The sequence below is a fragment of the Aspergillus heteromorphus genome, assembly GCF_003184545.1.
Source record: "Aspergillus heteromorphus CBS 117.55 chromosome Unknown BO70scaffold_30, whole genome shotgun sequence".
Lineage (NCBI taxonomy): Eukaryota > Fungi > Ascomycota > Eurotiomycetes > Eurotiales > Aspergillaceae > Aspergillus > Aspergillus heteromorphus.
The window spans coordinates 333,659-347,952 of NW_020290435.1; the positions used below are offsets into that span (position 1 = coordinate 333,659).

The 14,294-nt window shown below is 52.7% G+C and overlaps 4 protein-coding genes across 4 annotated transcripts; 1 reads left to right on the forward strand and 3 right to left on the reverse strand.

The window, feature by feature from the left end:
* The first annotated feature begins 2,634 nt into the window (after positions 1–2,634).
* On the forward strand, positions 2,635–3,393 carry BO70DRAFT_365435 (uncharacterized protein). The gene has a single exon (XM_025544063.1). The coding sequence runs from the start codon at positions 2,881–2,883 to the stop codon at positions 3,376–3,378; it is 498 nt and encodes a 165-aa protein (XP_025395981.1). The 5' UTR covers positions 2,635–2,880; the 3' UTR covers positions 3,379–3,393.
* A 491-nt stretch (positions 3,394–3,884) lies between these two features.
* On the reverse strand, positions 3,885–5,570 carry BO70DRAFT_365436 (putative RING finger domain protein). Its single transcript, XM_025544064.1, has 3 exons — positions 4,749–5,570; positions 4,442–4,697; positions 3,885–4,395 (listed from the first exon to the last, which is right to left on the reverse strand). The coding sequence occupies exons 1-3, from the start codon at positions 5,322–5,324 to the stop codon at positions 4,079–4,081; spliced, it is 1,149 nt and encodes a 382-aa protein (XP_025395982.1). The 5' UTR covers positions 5,325–5,570; the 3' UTR covers positions 3,885–4,078.
* Positions 5,571–5,699: 129 nt separating this feature from the next.
* Positions 5,700–7,370, reverse strand: BO70DRAFT_399741 (uncharacterized protein; the record flags this gene model as incomplete). The annotated part of the gene is made up of 4 exons (XM_025546881.1): positions 5,700–6,050; positions 6,109–6,477; positions 6,545–7,257; positions 7,343–7,370. 4 exons carry the CDS (start codon positions 7,368–7,370, stop codon positions 5,700–5,702), a joined length of 1,461 nt encoding a protein of 486 aa, XP_025395983.1.
* Positions 7,371–9,397: 2,027 nt separating this feature from the next.
* Positions 9,398–14,167, reverse strand: BO70DRAFT_139342 (Arf family guanine nucleotide exchange factor SYT1). Its single transcript, XM_025538122.1, has 3 exons — positions 13,547–14,167; positions 12,215–13,444; positions 9,398–12,163 (listed from the first exon to the last, which is right to left on the reverse strand). Exons 1-3 carry the CDS (start codon positions 13,977–13,979, stop codon positions 9,624–9,626), a joined length of 4,203 nt encoding a protein of 1,400 aa, XP_025395984.1. The 5' UTR covers positions 13,980–14,167; the 3' UTR covers positions 9,398–9,623.
* Between the last annotated feature and the right edge of the window lie 127 nt (positions 14,168–14,294).

Below are 14,294 nucleotides of genomic sequence, written 5' to 3' on the forward strand. Positions count from 1 at the left end.
AAAGGAAGAAAGAAAGGCAAACAACGAACGGGGGAAGCTCATGATATCATGTCACGGGGGGGGGCGATTAGATAACCCCTGCATGGGGACCTTGGGGTTCTTGGGGGTTCTTAGGGTTCTTAGGGTTCTCTCCCTCTGCCAGCCTGTCACTGCGCCTGCATTAGCATCATCCCTCACCTTCCCCTCCCCCTCGGCACCATCCAACACCACCACCATCACCATTTCCCCCCTCCCGGCTCCGATCTTCAGCAACAGACTTACTGAAACATCCCCGATCCGCGGCCCCTGTCCCGTCAATCCCGTCACTCCCCCGAACCCTTGTCCCACGCCGCAGTCCCGATTCTCTGGGCTCCCTCGGGGCCTTCCTTCCTGCAACTCCAAGGTCCCCAGACTAATTTCTCATCCCATGCACTCCCTTGCCAATTGGCCCGTCAAGTGGCCCGTCAAGTGACACCGCTAGACCGTATGATCCCTGAAGGCTGCTGGTCTTTTCCAATTTTCCTTGCGAGAAGACGCTGTCAAGAGACATGTATAGCGTACTTTTGGACTGTTCGGGCCCGTCCTGATGTAGTCAATGCATCCCGGTGAGAAAAGGGGGGAATAGGGGCTTGAGACACCACTCAGACTAAGGAGTGGAGTGTCACCGACTCACTGTTGTCACTCGATGGATTATTCCTCTACCTACGCACTTTGACCGAGATTGGGGGCTTTCGTTTCTGTCCTCGGGCTACCTGCGTGAAACTAAATACATGAAGAGGGTAATGGGTGAACAACAGAAATAACATACTCACTTTCTTGCTCGGATAAGACAATAATGCTTCCAAGTTTGGATGGATGGACAGGCAGGACATAAGGGCATGCGTAGATCCCTAGTGGCCGTTCTGGCTGAGGAGCCAACCCACAACTTTGCTCCTACTTCCACCGGGTCTTATTTCATTCCTTTTACTGTCTTGTCAAGATGTTGTCAAACAAAATCACTTCACAAACACCCGGATAGTTGTGACGATGTGATATACCTGACAGATTCATCGAGATCAGATGAGGAATGGACCCATTTTGCCGGGACACGACAAGAGCATCGTGTCTATACACCGTACATCATGCCGGAGAAAGAGTCGTACGTAGCAGTTGGGTCTTGTTCCCGGTGGATGCCAGCAGCCGGGCGATGACCTCGATGTAAGAGCCCAGCGCCGGATCATCACGATGGCCAGCCGCTGGAGGCCCTCAATATCCGACACAAACTGGGACAGCTGGGGAGCAGCAACAATCATTATGACCAAGATGGAGTCGAAGACCCTATAAACTGTCAGCAAAATCTTTTCCCCACGAGGGACACGTGAAACCTGCAGTCAGGTTGGAAATATCTATTATTGTTAGACGCGCAGGCAGAGGTGTGGCGCTGGTTTAGTTTATATGCCCCAATAATTCCCAAATTCCCAGTACGGAACCTTTGAATGTGGATGATGTCTTGGAGAGCCACTATAATCAAGTCATGTCTTTTTTTCTTTTCTTTTCTTTTTTTTTTGGTTGGGCCTTCCCAGGAAAACCTCGTTGGGGGGTTCTCCTTTGTTTCGGTGGTTTTCCGCCATTACCTTTCGGCCCGAATCGAGTTGGCATTAGCTTGATAGCAAGTTTGATGTAGCGATGGCTTGAAGCGATGTTTCTCTTCAGGAGGCTTCAAAAGCTCCCACATGAACAGGCTGTTGTTTCGGGCATTGGTGGGTGCTTACGGGGCAGCTATCTGTAATAGTCCTGAGAGTATACTCATAATGCGTCAGCGAGACTCAAACTATGCCTCCTATCTCGCCACCACTGACAGTGTAAGTCCACGGGGTGATACCATCATACAATGCCAATCGACACAAAAGGTGTCCAGTGATGCTTCATAATCCGACTGCGGTCTTAGATGAAAGTAAACTTGCCGTCAACTCATTCCTCCCACTTGCCAAACCCTACCGGATACTGCTCTGTCAAGCTATGGATCGACCCGTCTTTCTCTAGAGACCTATCAGACTTCACACCCAGAAATGAGTTCAAATGACATCCGGCTGATTCCAGACGTCGCTGAAGTCTGAGACCAGGTTAAGTATTCCCGTGTCAGAGTTCAATTGAGGCAATTGGACATCTGCAGACCTCCTTACACAGTGCTAAGTTTCCGAAACTATATCCACACCTATGCATGACCTCAACAGTTGCCTTTTCGAGATAAATCCCACAGATATGACGCCCCCGTCCATTCTTGGATCTGTCGATCCCAGCCGCCGGAGGGTACAAAGGTGATACCAATGACACTGTATCAACCTAGAAAGCAAGATATCACTACAATAAGAACATCATCGTCAGTGAGTCTGTAAGCACTAACCATCGACAAAGTTGATATACACACCACCCAGCGTGGGATATACCCCGAGCCGTTCAATCATGCATACCATGCCTCGAGAACGTCACACAGCGTGTACCACGTATGGAGGTAAAATGAGGAGAAGAAGAGCGCAAAGCCGGGTCGAGTGACGTGAAGGCCTGTCACATGACGGACAACAACAAACAGAGCTTCTTCTTCTTCTTCTTCTTCGGCCATGTCCCCTATTCTTCAGTTACACGGCCATCAGACTCGACTCGACTCTCGCTTGGTATCGGCTTGCCAATCTACTCTTCATCCCCAGGTTATATAAACCCCCCATCCCCACGACCACCAGAGGATTCGGTTCTCTGCATCCATCCTCATTCGTTACACCAGACCAGGTACGCAAGAAACACCACATCAATCCAAATCAAAACACACTTGACTACACTACATTTGATTGCACTACACTCAAATACACTACCCTCAATTACACCACACCACACCACACCACATCAACCGACCCACCAAGACCCAAAATGCTCTCACCTCACACTCTCCTCCTCACCCTAATCCTCCCGCTAATCTTTTCCCTCGTCACCCCCAGCTCCGCCATGTCCCTGAGCCGGTACACCGCGCCCGTGCCCGCCGCCGCAACGGTAGTCGAGACGCGCGAGCAGCTCAACGAAGTCGTGCGGAAGAACGCGCATACCGTGCTGCACGACCAGGACGGCGGCTACATGTTGAAAGACGAGAGCGGGGCGGTGGTGGCCGTGGCGGCGGATTCTCTGTGTCCGGAGCTGGACCGCGCGTTTGCCGAGGTTGAGGCCAAGGAAGCGGAGATGAAGCTGGCAGGGGATTCGACCGAAAAGGCGGAGGAGGGGGAGGAGCAAGGTGATGTCCATCGGCGGGATTTGGAGAAGGTGCAGGATGCTGATCGGCCGCTGCGGTGCTCGCATCCTAGGTGCTTCAATTCCGCGCTGTGCTTGAGTTATACCGATTGTCATGTGTGTACGAGGTATAATCATTGTATCTGATGATGGGGGAATTCTTGGGGAGGATTCTTCGGAGACGGGGGTTAAGGGGGGCGATATCGGGGTTGGAGAGGTGGTTTTCATGAAGGGTATTTCGTGAGGGGATTACCTTGGGACGGTTTTCTTGTATTTTTCTGGTCGTTCTCTTGGAAAATGTGTTACTGTGGAGGTGTGCTGGATAGTATGGGACTGTGCAGTGGTGTTGATAGTGTGGAATTGCCAAAATGAACAAACAGATCGAGAGTAAAAGGAACAGTGAGCCAACCTGGCAGATATTGATTGTTGGTCGTTGTATGTCATATTCCTGTACAGCTCCCTTCTGGGGCCATTTCCTGGTTGGATACATTCGTAAATACTGTTGTTGAACGCCGAGCTGCCTCTAAGGATGCTTTGTATACTGATTGTGTGTTTGAGATGCTTCGTTGCAGCCATCACTCGATTCAAGAAATTGTGTTTGAAATTGTATTTGGCTTCCACAGCGAGTCAGGACACCCATTGAAATATCTATTTCCTTCTTCACATGGCCTGTAAATGCTGTGTAATTATGGTTCTTCTTCATCAGCGTTACTTTAGTAGGCACCCTGTCTCGGGTTGGAGAACTAGAAGGGCTTGTTCTATACAGGCCTTGATATTGCCGTGAGCTGTCGTGGCAGCTAGTGAACATCTCAGCAGACAAGCTACATCGTACACATACCACTCACATTCAACATTGGAATGCAACTCCCGTCTTGGTCGCGACATTTCCTCCTCGTCCCGCAAATCCGGTCCCCTCGGAGCTGACCTCCACCAGCCCCGGCCGAATGCCTTCCTTGTCCTTCTTTTTCTTCTTCCCCGAGTCCTTGCCTTCGCCTGATGCCGTCGGAGTGACATCCGTCTCGCAGACATAGCAGAGAATCCGGCCGTGCAATGCTGCCGTCAGTTCCTGCTCCTCTTTGCTCGCGTGTGGATCGGGGGCGTCGTGGGGGGTCATGAACTTTTTGACACAGGGTTGACAGATAACATGCCCACAGGGTTTTGTTACTAGACATTGTTAGAGGAGATGCGAACGGCCAGGAAGTGCACATACACGTTGCTTTCAGCGCATTCGTCAGCGTCTTCTTGCAACTCGGACAGACCCGGGCCATGGATCCATCTGACCCTTTCTCCTCCGTGAAATGGACTTCCACCAGGGACTTGAGCGAGTAGCTATGGCGATTGGTTTCCGAAGAAGCCGGACAAATAGGCGCGAGTTTGACGGCCTTATTGGCAGCGATTTCGTTCGGATCGGTGGTAGGCGTGAGGGAGGGCACCCAGAACGAAGGCAGGGCTGATTTATTCGACTCCTGATATCATCAGTAAACCAAATCATGAAGTATAAATCATCCAAATCAAACCTTTTCTTTCTTCAGCTCCTGCTTCAACCGTTCCTGTTCCTCTCGCGCAATCCGAGCCATCTCCTTCTCATCCAACTCAAACACCTTCTTGCGTTTCCCATCCACCTCTATCTCCCGTGCCTTGAACGCCGCCAGCGCCTCCGTCTCCGCTTTCCGCTTTTTCGAATTGTCTGTACTTTGTGACGAGCCCGAGCCCTGATTCTTCTTCGCGGCTTCCAATCCCATGCTAACCAGTTCAAAGTCATGAAGCTCCCGCGTCCGCGCCTCCTCTAACGCGCGATCTTCGTCCTCCGCGAGGCGTTTCTTGGCCTCATCGCGTTCCTTCTCGAGGCGCTTAATCTCCTGCCGTTGGGCTAGCAGATCGCTGATGGCGCATTCGCGACAGAAGAGGTCGCCGTTGGTGGCGCAGGCGACGACGGGGGCTCGCGCCGGGTGGAGGCACAGGCGACAGGAGCCGAATGGGAGGAAGGAGTCGCGGCCGATGACGCCGCGTTTGGTGCCCCAGCTGGAGCGGAGGAGGTCGCGCTCGTAGGAGGTGAAGTGGGGGAGGGAGGTGTTGCGTTTCGAGTGGGCCATGGCGGTGTATTTGTATAGGATATCAATGGAGAGTTCGAGGGTTCATGGATGGGAGTGTCGCGATGCGAGGAAGATTTGCGGAGTGGAGGATTCGGAGGACGGAGTTGCGCTGAGATGGGGATGACTTGGGAGAGAAAGAGAGAAAGACAGATTTTCGATTCCAGTGTACACACGAAGTAGACGAAAAAATTAAGTACACGGAAGAAATGAGGGCCCAATGGCGCGCAGCACCGAGGGGAAACAGAAATGATGGCGATGGAGGAGGGATGAAGGGAAGTCGAAGCCGAAGTTGGGGATTATGTCATGCCGTCGCCCGCATCTCATCAACCTCTCCCCAACTTCCCCCAACTTCATCCCTCCGTCACAAAACAAACATCAGGCGGCTCCATGGCCGCAGGTGCAGCCCGGAGTGGCCGAGGCCTTCTTGCTCTTCTTCTTCTTCTTCTTCTTCTTTTTCTTTGAGCCCTTCCCGCCCCCCTCGCCATTCCCAATAGCTTCACTCTTCTCTTCCCTGAGCTTCTTCGCGGCCTTCTCATCAGCCTTCCCCTCCTCACCCATCTTCTCCTCGGTCTTGTCTTTCACACCCATCTCTTTCTCGGGCTTCCCGTTCTCGCACTTCTCCTTCTCGGCCTTTTCCTTCTCAGCCTTCTTCTCAGCCCTCTTCTTCGCCTTCTTCTCGCGCTTCGCCTTCTCACGTTCTGCTTTCTCGCGGCTCATCCGGTCACGCTATCAGTCACGTCAGCACTCATGTCCAAGCTATAAAGAGCTCCGGCCATGAACTCACCTCTTGCTTATCCAGCAAGTACTCTGTCAGCAGGCCATGGTCTTTGAGAAGAGCCCAGCACACATCGTAGAGATCTCTCTCGGGGTCAACGCAGTCAGAGTCGCACGGAGGGAGCTGTTCGCGAGCCTTCTTTTCTTTCATGGCGCGTCGCTTTAGAGCCTTGGCCTCCAGGGCATTCAATTTCTCGTTAAACGGGGCAGGTGTCTTTTCGAAAAACTTCCTCGCCTCTTGAGGGCCCTGCTCCATGGACTCGATGGCTTGGTCCCACCAAGTAGCAACGGCGGGATCGACCTTTTCACCGGTTTTAGCTGGGTGGCAGGCATTAATTGCAGCCTGGAGTTGCCGTTGAGACTTTTTCAGCGAGTTTTTCTGCTTCCAGGAAGTTAGTTGACTGAATTTCTCGCCGGGGGGAGGGTGGGAGGAGGTGAGCCCTCACCGAACGCTTGCATTCACTGCCAGCATCAGCCTGCGCTTTGCGTCTTGGGGCACGCGGCCGGGGGATTATCTCCTCGGACCCACTGCTCTTGTATGTGGGCCTGGGCTGTGGAGAAAGGACTTCCAGCTCGCTGGCTGTTCTGGTTTGCACTGAATTGTTACCTGCACCAGAACTGACAGAGGAAGGGGCCGACTCCTCGACTGAAGTCGATGTTTCTATCACAGGTGCAGGCTCATCGCTGTCCTTACTGTCTGACTGGCTGTTGCTGTCTGACTGGTCGTTGCTGTCCGGCTGCTCTTTGCTGTCCGGCTGCTCTTTGCTGTCCGACTGCTCTTTGCTGTCCGACTGGTCTTGGTTATCTGTCTTGACATCGGTCTGAGTAAGGTCTTCGCCTTCCATAGTCACAGCCCGTTCGATGACCTCAGGCTCACAATCTTTAGCAGTCAACTTTGGCTCAGCATCGACGTCTATTTCGTATTCCTCGTCAACCTCATAGATAATACTGAGCGGTCTAGGCCCTTCAACCATCAAGGTGTCATATTCAAATCCATTGACAGCCGCTTGAGGAGTCTCGACGTTCTCAACGAGTTGACCATCCTCGCCGGGCTCGTCCTTCTCAATACTATCATCAACTACGGCACAAGTCTCCGGAGATGGCATGGAAGACGGCAGAGTTGGCAGAAATGAGTTCGGAACCTTGAACAATCTAGCCGCTGCAAGCTGTCAGCTATCCCTTCCTCTCCATGTCTCCAATCATCTCATCAAGCCAACACATCGGCTGATAGAGAGGATACTCACCCAGTCGGCGCAGTTTAATCTGACGCATTTTTTCCATACCCTGCACTGTCATAGTGCTAAGTCGGGGTCTAATCCAGTGGTAGGCCCTCACAATCACGGCAGGATGAAAAAGATCAAGAATAAGAAGCAGAAACTCAAGAGGACCCGCGAGACGATACAGGCCCAGGAAACTACCGACTTCTACCAACAGCAAGCAAGCCATCTGGTCAGCATGGAACTTCACTCAAATAAAGCAACCCACTTGCAGGCATACAAAGACGCTGCGCAAGAAATAGAAAAACAAGAAAAAAAAGAAGCAAGAGAAAACAAAGAAACTCACTGATAATAAAATTCCAGCACGCTTTGCTGACACGATAAACAGTGTACAGAGCCACGCTTACCAGAAACGCATTGCAAATCACACCCAGAGATCCATAATAGACCAAGTTGGCATACCAAAAAAGCTTCAACCTCCGCATGCTACCTGGGGCTGGTTCACGTCTCACTCCTCACTCTGGACCCAGCCAGGCCGGCAGGCAGATCGGCGACCTGGGCTGAGACACGTCCCTCGTTTCACTCCGGACCTGGGTAACCTGAGACACGTCCCTTTTCTCAGGAATGAGATAGCTTCTCTTGACTGTTTGGGTAGAATACCACGTCTCAGGGGTTGATCTAGACCACTCGACTAACAAGCCAGACACGTCCACTCACAAAGACGAGGTGACGAAGTGTACTGGGGAGAGGTAAGATGTAGAAGAGAGAGATCACAGGAAGGAAAGAGAAGAGGAAGAGAGAAAAGAAGGGGGGGGGCTTCAAAAAGCGGATCCTCCAGCGAGATATCATTCACAAGTCATGAATTATACGATAGGATACAGTTTTACGGCTTCTCTCGGCGTCGTGAAATATCTCCTAACCGATCTCTTGGAATACAGCTGAAAACAGGTCAAGATAGATGGGCTCGCGATGTGTATTACTTCACTCCGTGTTAGGGTATCTAGGATCCCGTGAACTCATACATCCGTAATAGAGTCCAAGGCTGGAGGTAAGCAATCATAGATCCGTCTCTGGTTTCTTTCTACTCTGCCTGGATAGCAACAAAGGTAGGTTGGGTGCTAGAGACTAAACAGGCTTGTTTCTGGTTTTGTGGTAGCCACAAACTCAAAGATATTTGGCTGCTCCAGCCGTAATGTTGCGACAGTACGACACAACCAGCCAAGCCCTGCTCAGGGTGGAATTCACCAAAGTACTCCTAGCCAAAGAAAGTAGAAACACACTGACTGAGTCTCAAAAAGAAAAGAAAAAGAAAATAAAAACACAATAAGGAACAAAAGAAAAGGGGACATAGGCTGACATCTACACGGAATTTCCAATATAACACGATAAGAATTCTTTTTTCCATTGTATATGATGCTAAAATGTAGCTGAGGTAGGTAGGTAGGTAGGTAGTAGGTAGGTAGCTATTCTAGCATAATTCCTAGGTAGATCTCACCACCAACAAACCAACCAATCAGCCAACCATAGATGATACAGAGACCATACCATCCATGCCAACCCAACCCAACCAAATCAAATCAAATCAAATCAAATCAAATCAAATCAAATCCATCCTTTAACCCATCAACCCAGCCCAAATGCATGCCAGAAACTGTCAAATCGCCAGAGGGAGATCTCGTACACAGGTATCTCAAATATCAAATGCAACGCACCACACGGTAAGAAAGAGGGGAGATGGAGGGAAAGAAAAGGAAAGTTAACGGGAGGGAGATAAGAGAAGGAAGAAAAGGAAGGGGGGGAGGGAGGAAGAGAGTTCCCAGTCCATCCATCTACCCATCCACCAATCCACCCTGACATCCGTCCATCACTACTCCAACAAATGCACGCATACCCAGAATCCGAAAACAGATGCCGATCCGGACCCAACTAGAAAAGAGATGAGATAAAAATAGAAGAGAAGAGAAGAGAAATGGTATCGAAGTCATTCGTGACAATGCAGACCGATCTACTTTGTAGTCTGCGGGTAGAAGAATCTAACAGAAACTTTTTGACTGAGAGAGAGTGTGTGTGTGGAGTTTTAAATAAATATAATAGTAGGTAGTGGTAGTAATACGAGATGGTAGAGAAGGACAAGATGAAATGAAAGTAGATAGAGGGGTATAAAGTTTAAGTCGTCAGAGAGAGAGAGAGAAAAAAGGAGGTAAGCAGGAAGGGATAGAGGGAACCCGACGTGGGCATGATGAGGGTGAGAGGTTGGATTATTTTTCTTGCAGTAGTAAGTAATGTGCGTATTCTTCTTTTCTTCTTCTCATGCATTCACAGCCTGTTCGGGAGGGCTGGGGGAAAGTTTCTGTGGTGTGGTCTCGTTGCTGCCGGCCGTGGTGGAGGACAGTCGGTCTTCGGTCACAGTCGTCGTGGAAGGATCCTGGAAGGCCGTGACGAATGAGCTTTCGGTGAATTTAGAGCTGGTGTCTATGGCGTCGTCGCTCTTCACTTTCCGTACTCCGCTGTAGACTCTGCGCGGGATGTCGTTGAAGTCGCCGGACTCCTCGGGGAAGTGGACGCTATTCCGGGCGCCGGGGCTCACGCTGCGCAGAGAGTGCGGGTGACCCGGGTGCAAGGGCTCCGAAATGATGGAGTTGGCAGCACTGGCAATGCTTGGGTCAGAAGCTCTGGGCTCGTCGGACGGGGTGGGCTTGCGGAGCTTGAGGCGCTCTTCGGGCGGCATGTTCTGCCATTCGCTGCCGAACGTGACGATCGAGGCCTTCTTGCCGTGGACCGTGAAGCTGGCTGATTTGCGTGACAGCCCTCCGCCTTCCAGGGGTCCAGGAGTATCATCTTGCTCCGTCCCACCGGGTGCCGACTCGCGGGACTTCTTGCTACGAGGATAGTGCACATGGGGCACGCCAGGGGAGTCACGGAGAGTCCGGTGGAGGCTGCGGCGGATCCGGCTCGTGCGATCCATCTGAGACGTTTCTTGTGAGTCTGAAGGCTTCTGATCGATTTCGCCGTCCATGATGACAAGAGATTGTCTCTTGGACTGGGGCGAGGTGCTTGCGTCAAGCAAGCCAGCCTCGCGAAGGATTCGATCTTCGCCCTCGTCGAAGCTTCCGGGAGCCGTGATCTTGGAAGCACGGGAGCCCAAGCTGGAGACCTCCAGTCGACTACTAGCGCTGAGCACGGATGCTTCTCGAGTCAATCGGTTCGTGGGGGCGGGAGAAGCTGACTTCGTGCGTTCTTTCAGGTCGTCGATGGAGAGCCGTCTTCCGGCGCGAGAAGCGACCTCGAACGAGGCGAAGGACGCGGGGATGCTGGGTCTTCGGACATCATCTGCAGCAGGCTGTGATGACGGTGGCTGGTTGATAGAGGGCGGCTTGATGGATTCGGGGTGCGGCGAAACCTCTATGATCGGAGATATCACCTTTTCAGCCACACTTTCTTCCTGTGGTTCTTGCACGGAGGCGCCGTCTGCATTTGGGATCTGTAACTGCAAACGCTTCGGGTCGGCTGGAGGTTGCGCCTCGCTGTCTCCTTCACCCAGCTCTCGGACGAGAACCTCACGGTAGCACCTGGTACGCCAGAGATCCTGCCTCACCCATTTGAGCTTCGCGGCCATCCGTCCCGCCGCCAGAATCACGTTCTCTCGCGCCCTGGAGTGCACCGGAGTTAGAACCTGCAGATGTCTAGCGCTTCTCAGCAGATCATCCAGTTGCCGCTGGCTCACGAAGAGCTTTTCGTTCGCCTCCCGGATCTTTTGGCGCAAAATCTCACTTCTCACGACAATTATGTCTTCACCCACCTCCGTCTCAGGATTTGGGGAAGGTGGCTCTTTGTCCGCGGAAGAGTCGGTAGAGCCCCTGCGGCTCATCCGATTCCGCTGCGCGTCGTAGTTTGTGGCCATCATGCCTTTGCTCCGAACGCCAGTTGTCCGAAAGGCGGAGGCATAATTCAGCTTCGCCAACCAGTCATTCATGTCGGATTCACTGTTGGCCAGGAAGACCTCCTCCATGGCGTTGTGGCGAACGAAGACAAAAGCATGCTTGTGCTTCTTGTAACCAGAATCTATCAGCGCCACTGCGTCCTCGGTTGGCATAATGCCGTCAGGTTTGAAGTCCGTCAGAGGCGGTTTGAAAGTGACAGCTCCACGGCGAGCTTCCTTCTGGTGGGATTCATGCTGGTGCATGAGCGACTTCACCCAGTTCACATCCCGGAAGAAATACAGCTTCGAAAATGTGAGGAGGGCACCCCATTCTTGCCATGGGGATCTTGCCTTCTTCTTCTTGGGGTCCTTGCGCCACAGTAACCCCACCTTGGCCACTTTGATATCCACCAGACCTGGACTAGAATCCACCGGATTTTCCATACTAGCCGGCATGAATGCATCGGGCCGTGAGCGAAGTGAGATTATCTGCAGAATAGCTGCTTTGGAAAATGCCCGATGAAGGCATTCAATATCGGGCGGACCTTCGGTTCCATCGCAGCGGTACGGGTCTTCCAAGTTCATAACATCCTTCAGGCTTGGTCGTAGAGAGTCAAGCTTGCCATCCATGATCAAAGTATAGGGATCCACCGGCTCTTTGGAGGAACGACCCAGATGGTCTGAGCTAGCGGTCTTGAACAGAGTTCGTCGCGGCTTGGCGATCTGACGCCCGTTTGGATTATTATCCTCGATGTGAATGAAGGGGGTATACGAGATGTTCTCATAGAAGCACTCCAAGATATCCTCGGCGATTCCTTCCCCGCGGCAATTCTTGACATAGTCCGGCTTTTGCATCTTGCGCTTGTTATTCTTGTTGAAGACATCAGTGTGCAAGATCAGGATCGAAAATGCAATAAAGTAAGCCTGGTCTGGTTATGAAGGTCAGCTAAATACTCAAGGGGCGACGGAAGAATATGTACCTGTGCTGGCGAAGATACCGGGGTTACATTCGTGGTATCTATCAGCAAAGCTCTGAATGAAGCGATCGATCTGCTGGGTTTCTTTGGGCAATTCCACTTCCATCAACAGTTTCCTGACAGCCATATCAATGGGGTCCCCAAAGAAAGAGAATCCCCGCATGTACTTCCGCAGAGCGGTTTTGTAGAATTCATCATTCGACTGGGAGAGCACGCTGGCGATAACACTCTTCGGGACCGTTGCCTCCAGTCTCTCCAGATAAGAGGCGGGCGTGTCACTCTCCTGTCGTTCCGGATACGATGGCCCTTTGGAAACCGGAGTCTCTGTCCCTCGGGCAGCGGGGGACCCGCTTCTGGGAAACGGTGGTTCCGAATTTTGTCTCAACCGCTGCGGGATGTTGAAGAGGTCGCCAAAGCTCTTGCGTCCGCTTGTCGAAGTGGACGTTCGCCCTGATGAGGTGAGATGAGGCGATGGCTGTTGCTCGCTATCTCGGATATTGGCCAAAGAATCCAATGTAGACGATCGAGCTCGCGACGTGGGAGGTCGACGCTGGCGAATGGAGGGTGTCGAGTGACTCGAATGGGCTGAGTTTGCTGAATCCTTTCGCAGGAGGGGAGGGCGGGGAGAGGAAACGCCTGTGGAACGTGATGGCGACGGCAGCGGGGAAACATGATCTTGGTCTTGATCATCTGAGACGTCGGATCGTTGAATGGAACGGCCGTGGACGGTCTTGGGCGTACGCCCATTGAGCGACTGCGACCCAGTCGGCTTAGGGGGGAGTGGGAAAAGGGGAGCCTTGTTTCGCTTTAAACGCGGCATCCGAAATCTCTTCGCACTGGTGATTGACCCTTCGCTCGAAGGAAGCCCACGGGAGGCCCCATGGTCAGGGTGATCCTGGTCAGAACGCGAGGATTCGGAGAACCGCACGTCCGTTGCAGAAGAGCGGTGGGAATCGTTAGGCTGTTCACGGCCACTGCTCCGTATGGACGTGGTCGACAGACGACCCGGTTCCTCTCCACTGACTCGAGACGCAGGTCGGCTGGGATCCACGGTCTGTGACCCTATCGAACCTTGAGCGACATGTCGGGGCTTTCCGTTGAGGCCCGGCTGCTGTGCAGGGATCTCCTCCACCGTCGGCTTTTTCCCGTCCGGGAAGAGCTTAAATTTATTCTTTCGCTTCACAGGTTCTTCGGGCTCATAGGTGGTCGGTGCAGTGGTGATGATCGTGGGGGCTGCGAAGCGCACAGACATTGGATGGTTAGTTGACAGGAACCAAACTGAGGGAGGAAGGGAGAGGGAAATGGAGCAGATCCGAGGGACAGAGGTCTACTTACGCGGAGGCAAGGACGGGACAGGAGGGATATCCTTCGCAGCCTTGGCATACGATTTGGATAACTGCGGGTCCGACGCATGACGAAGCCTCATGAAACTGAAACGATTCATCCGCCAATTCGGGCCGCTCCCCGGCGTGAGGGCGTTCCCAGGATATCTTGACCGGGTTGAGGAGTCATCTGCGCGACTGCGAGATTGCGTCAGACGGTTGTGATTGTTGTCGTCGGCCACATAGTCGGTGTGCTCGCCCTCCTCTGGACCGGCCAGAGACGGTGAGCGCGGCGCGGACTCGGAATGCCTTGGGGGGAGGGCGGTCGTGGACAGGTTCGGACGAGGGATCTGTTCACTATGGCGGGATTGTGGGTGCGGTTCCAGCAACATGCTCCGTCTCTTCGCTTCGCTGTCGGAGGTGCCGATCCGCAGCTTCCAATGCATTGTTGCGACGTTTCCAGGGGGATTTTTTATGTAATCCTGCAGCGCAGCGTGTTGGAGTGACCCATCCGAAATTACTCGACTATAGTTTGCGATCGTCCCAAAACCAGGTCTTCAGTCGGACGTGCGATCGGAGGGAATCTGGCGACCTAATCTCTAAGGATTTTGCGTGAGGTTGTCCCCGTGGAACAAGCCAATTTGCATCGCGAATCGACCGAGGGGGGAGAGACAAGGCGAGCTGGCAGCGCAAGGAGGTGGGGACAAGATCGCTGGGCGGAGCGCGGTGGTAAAAAGGGGGGGGGAAAGGAGGCGGAGATG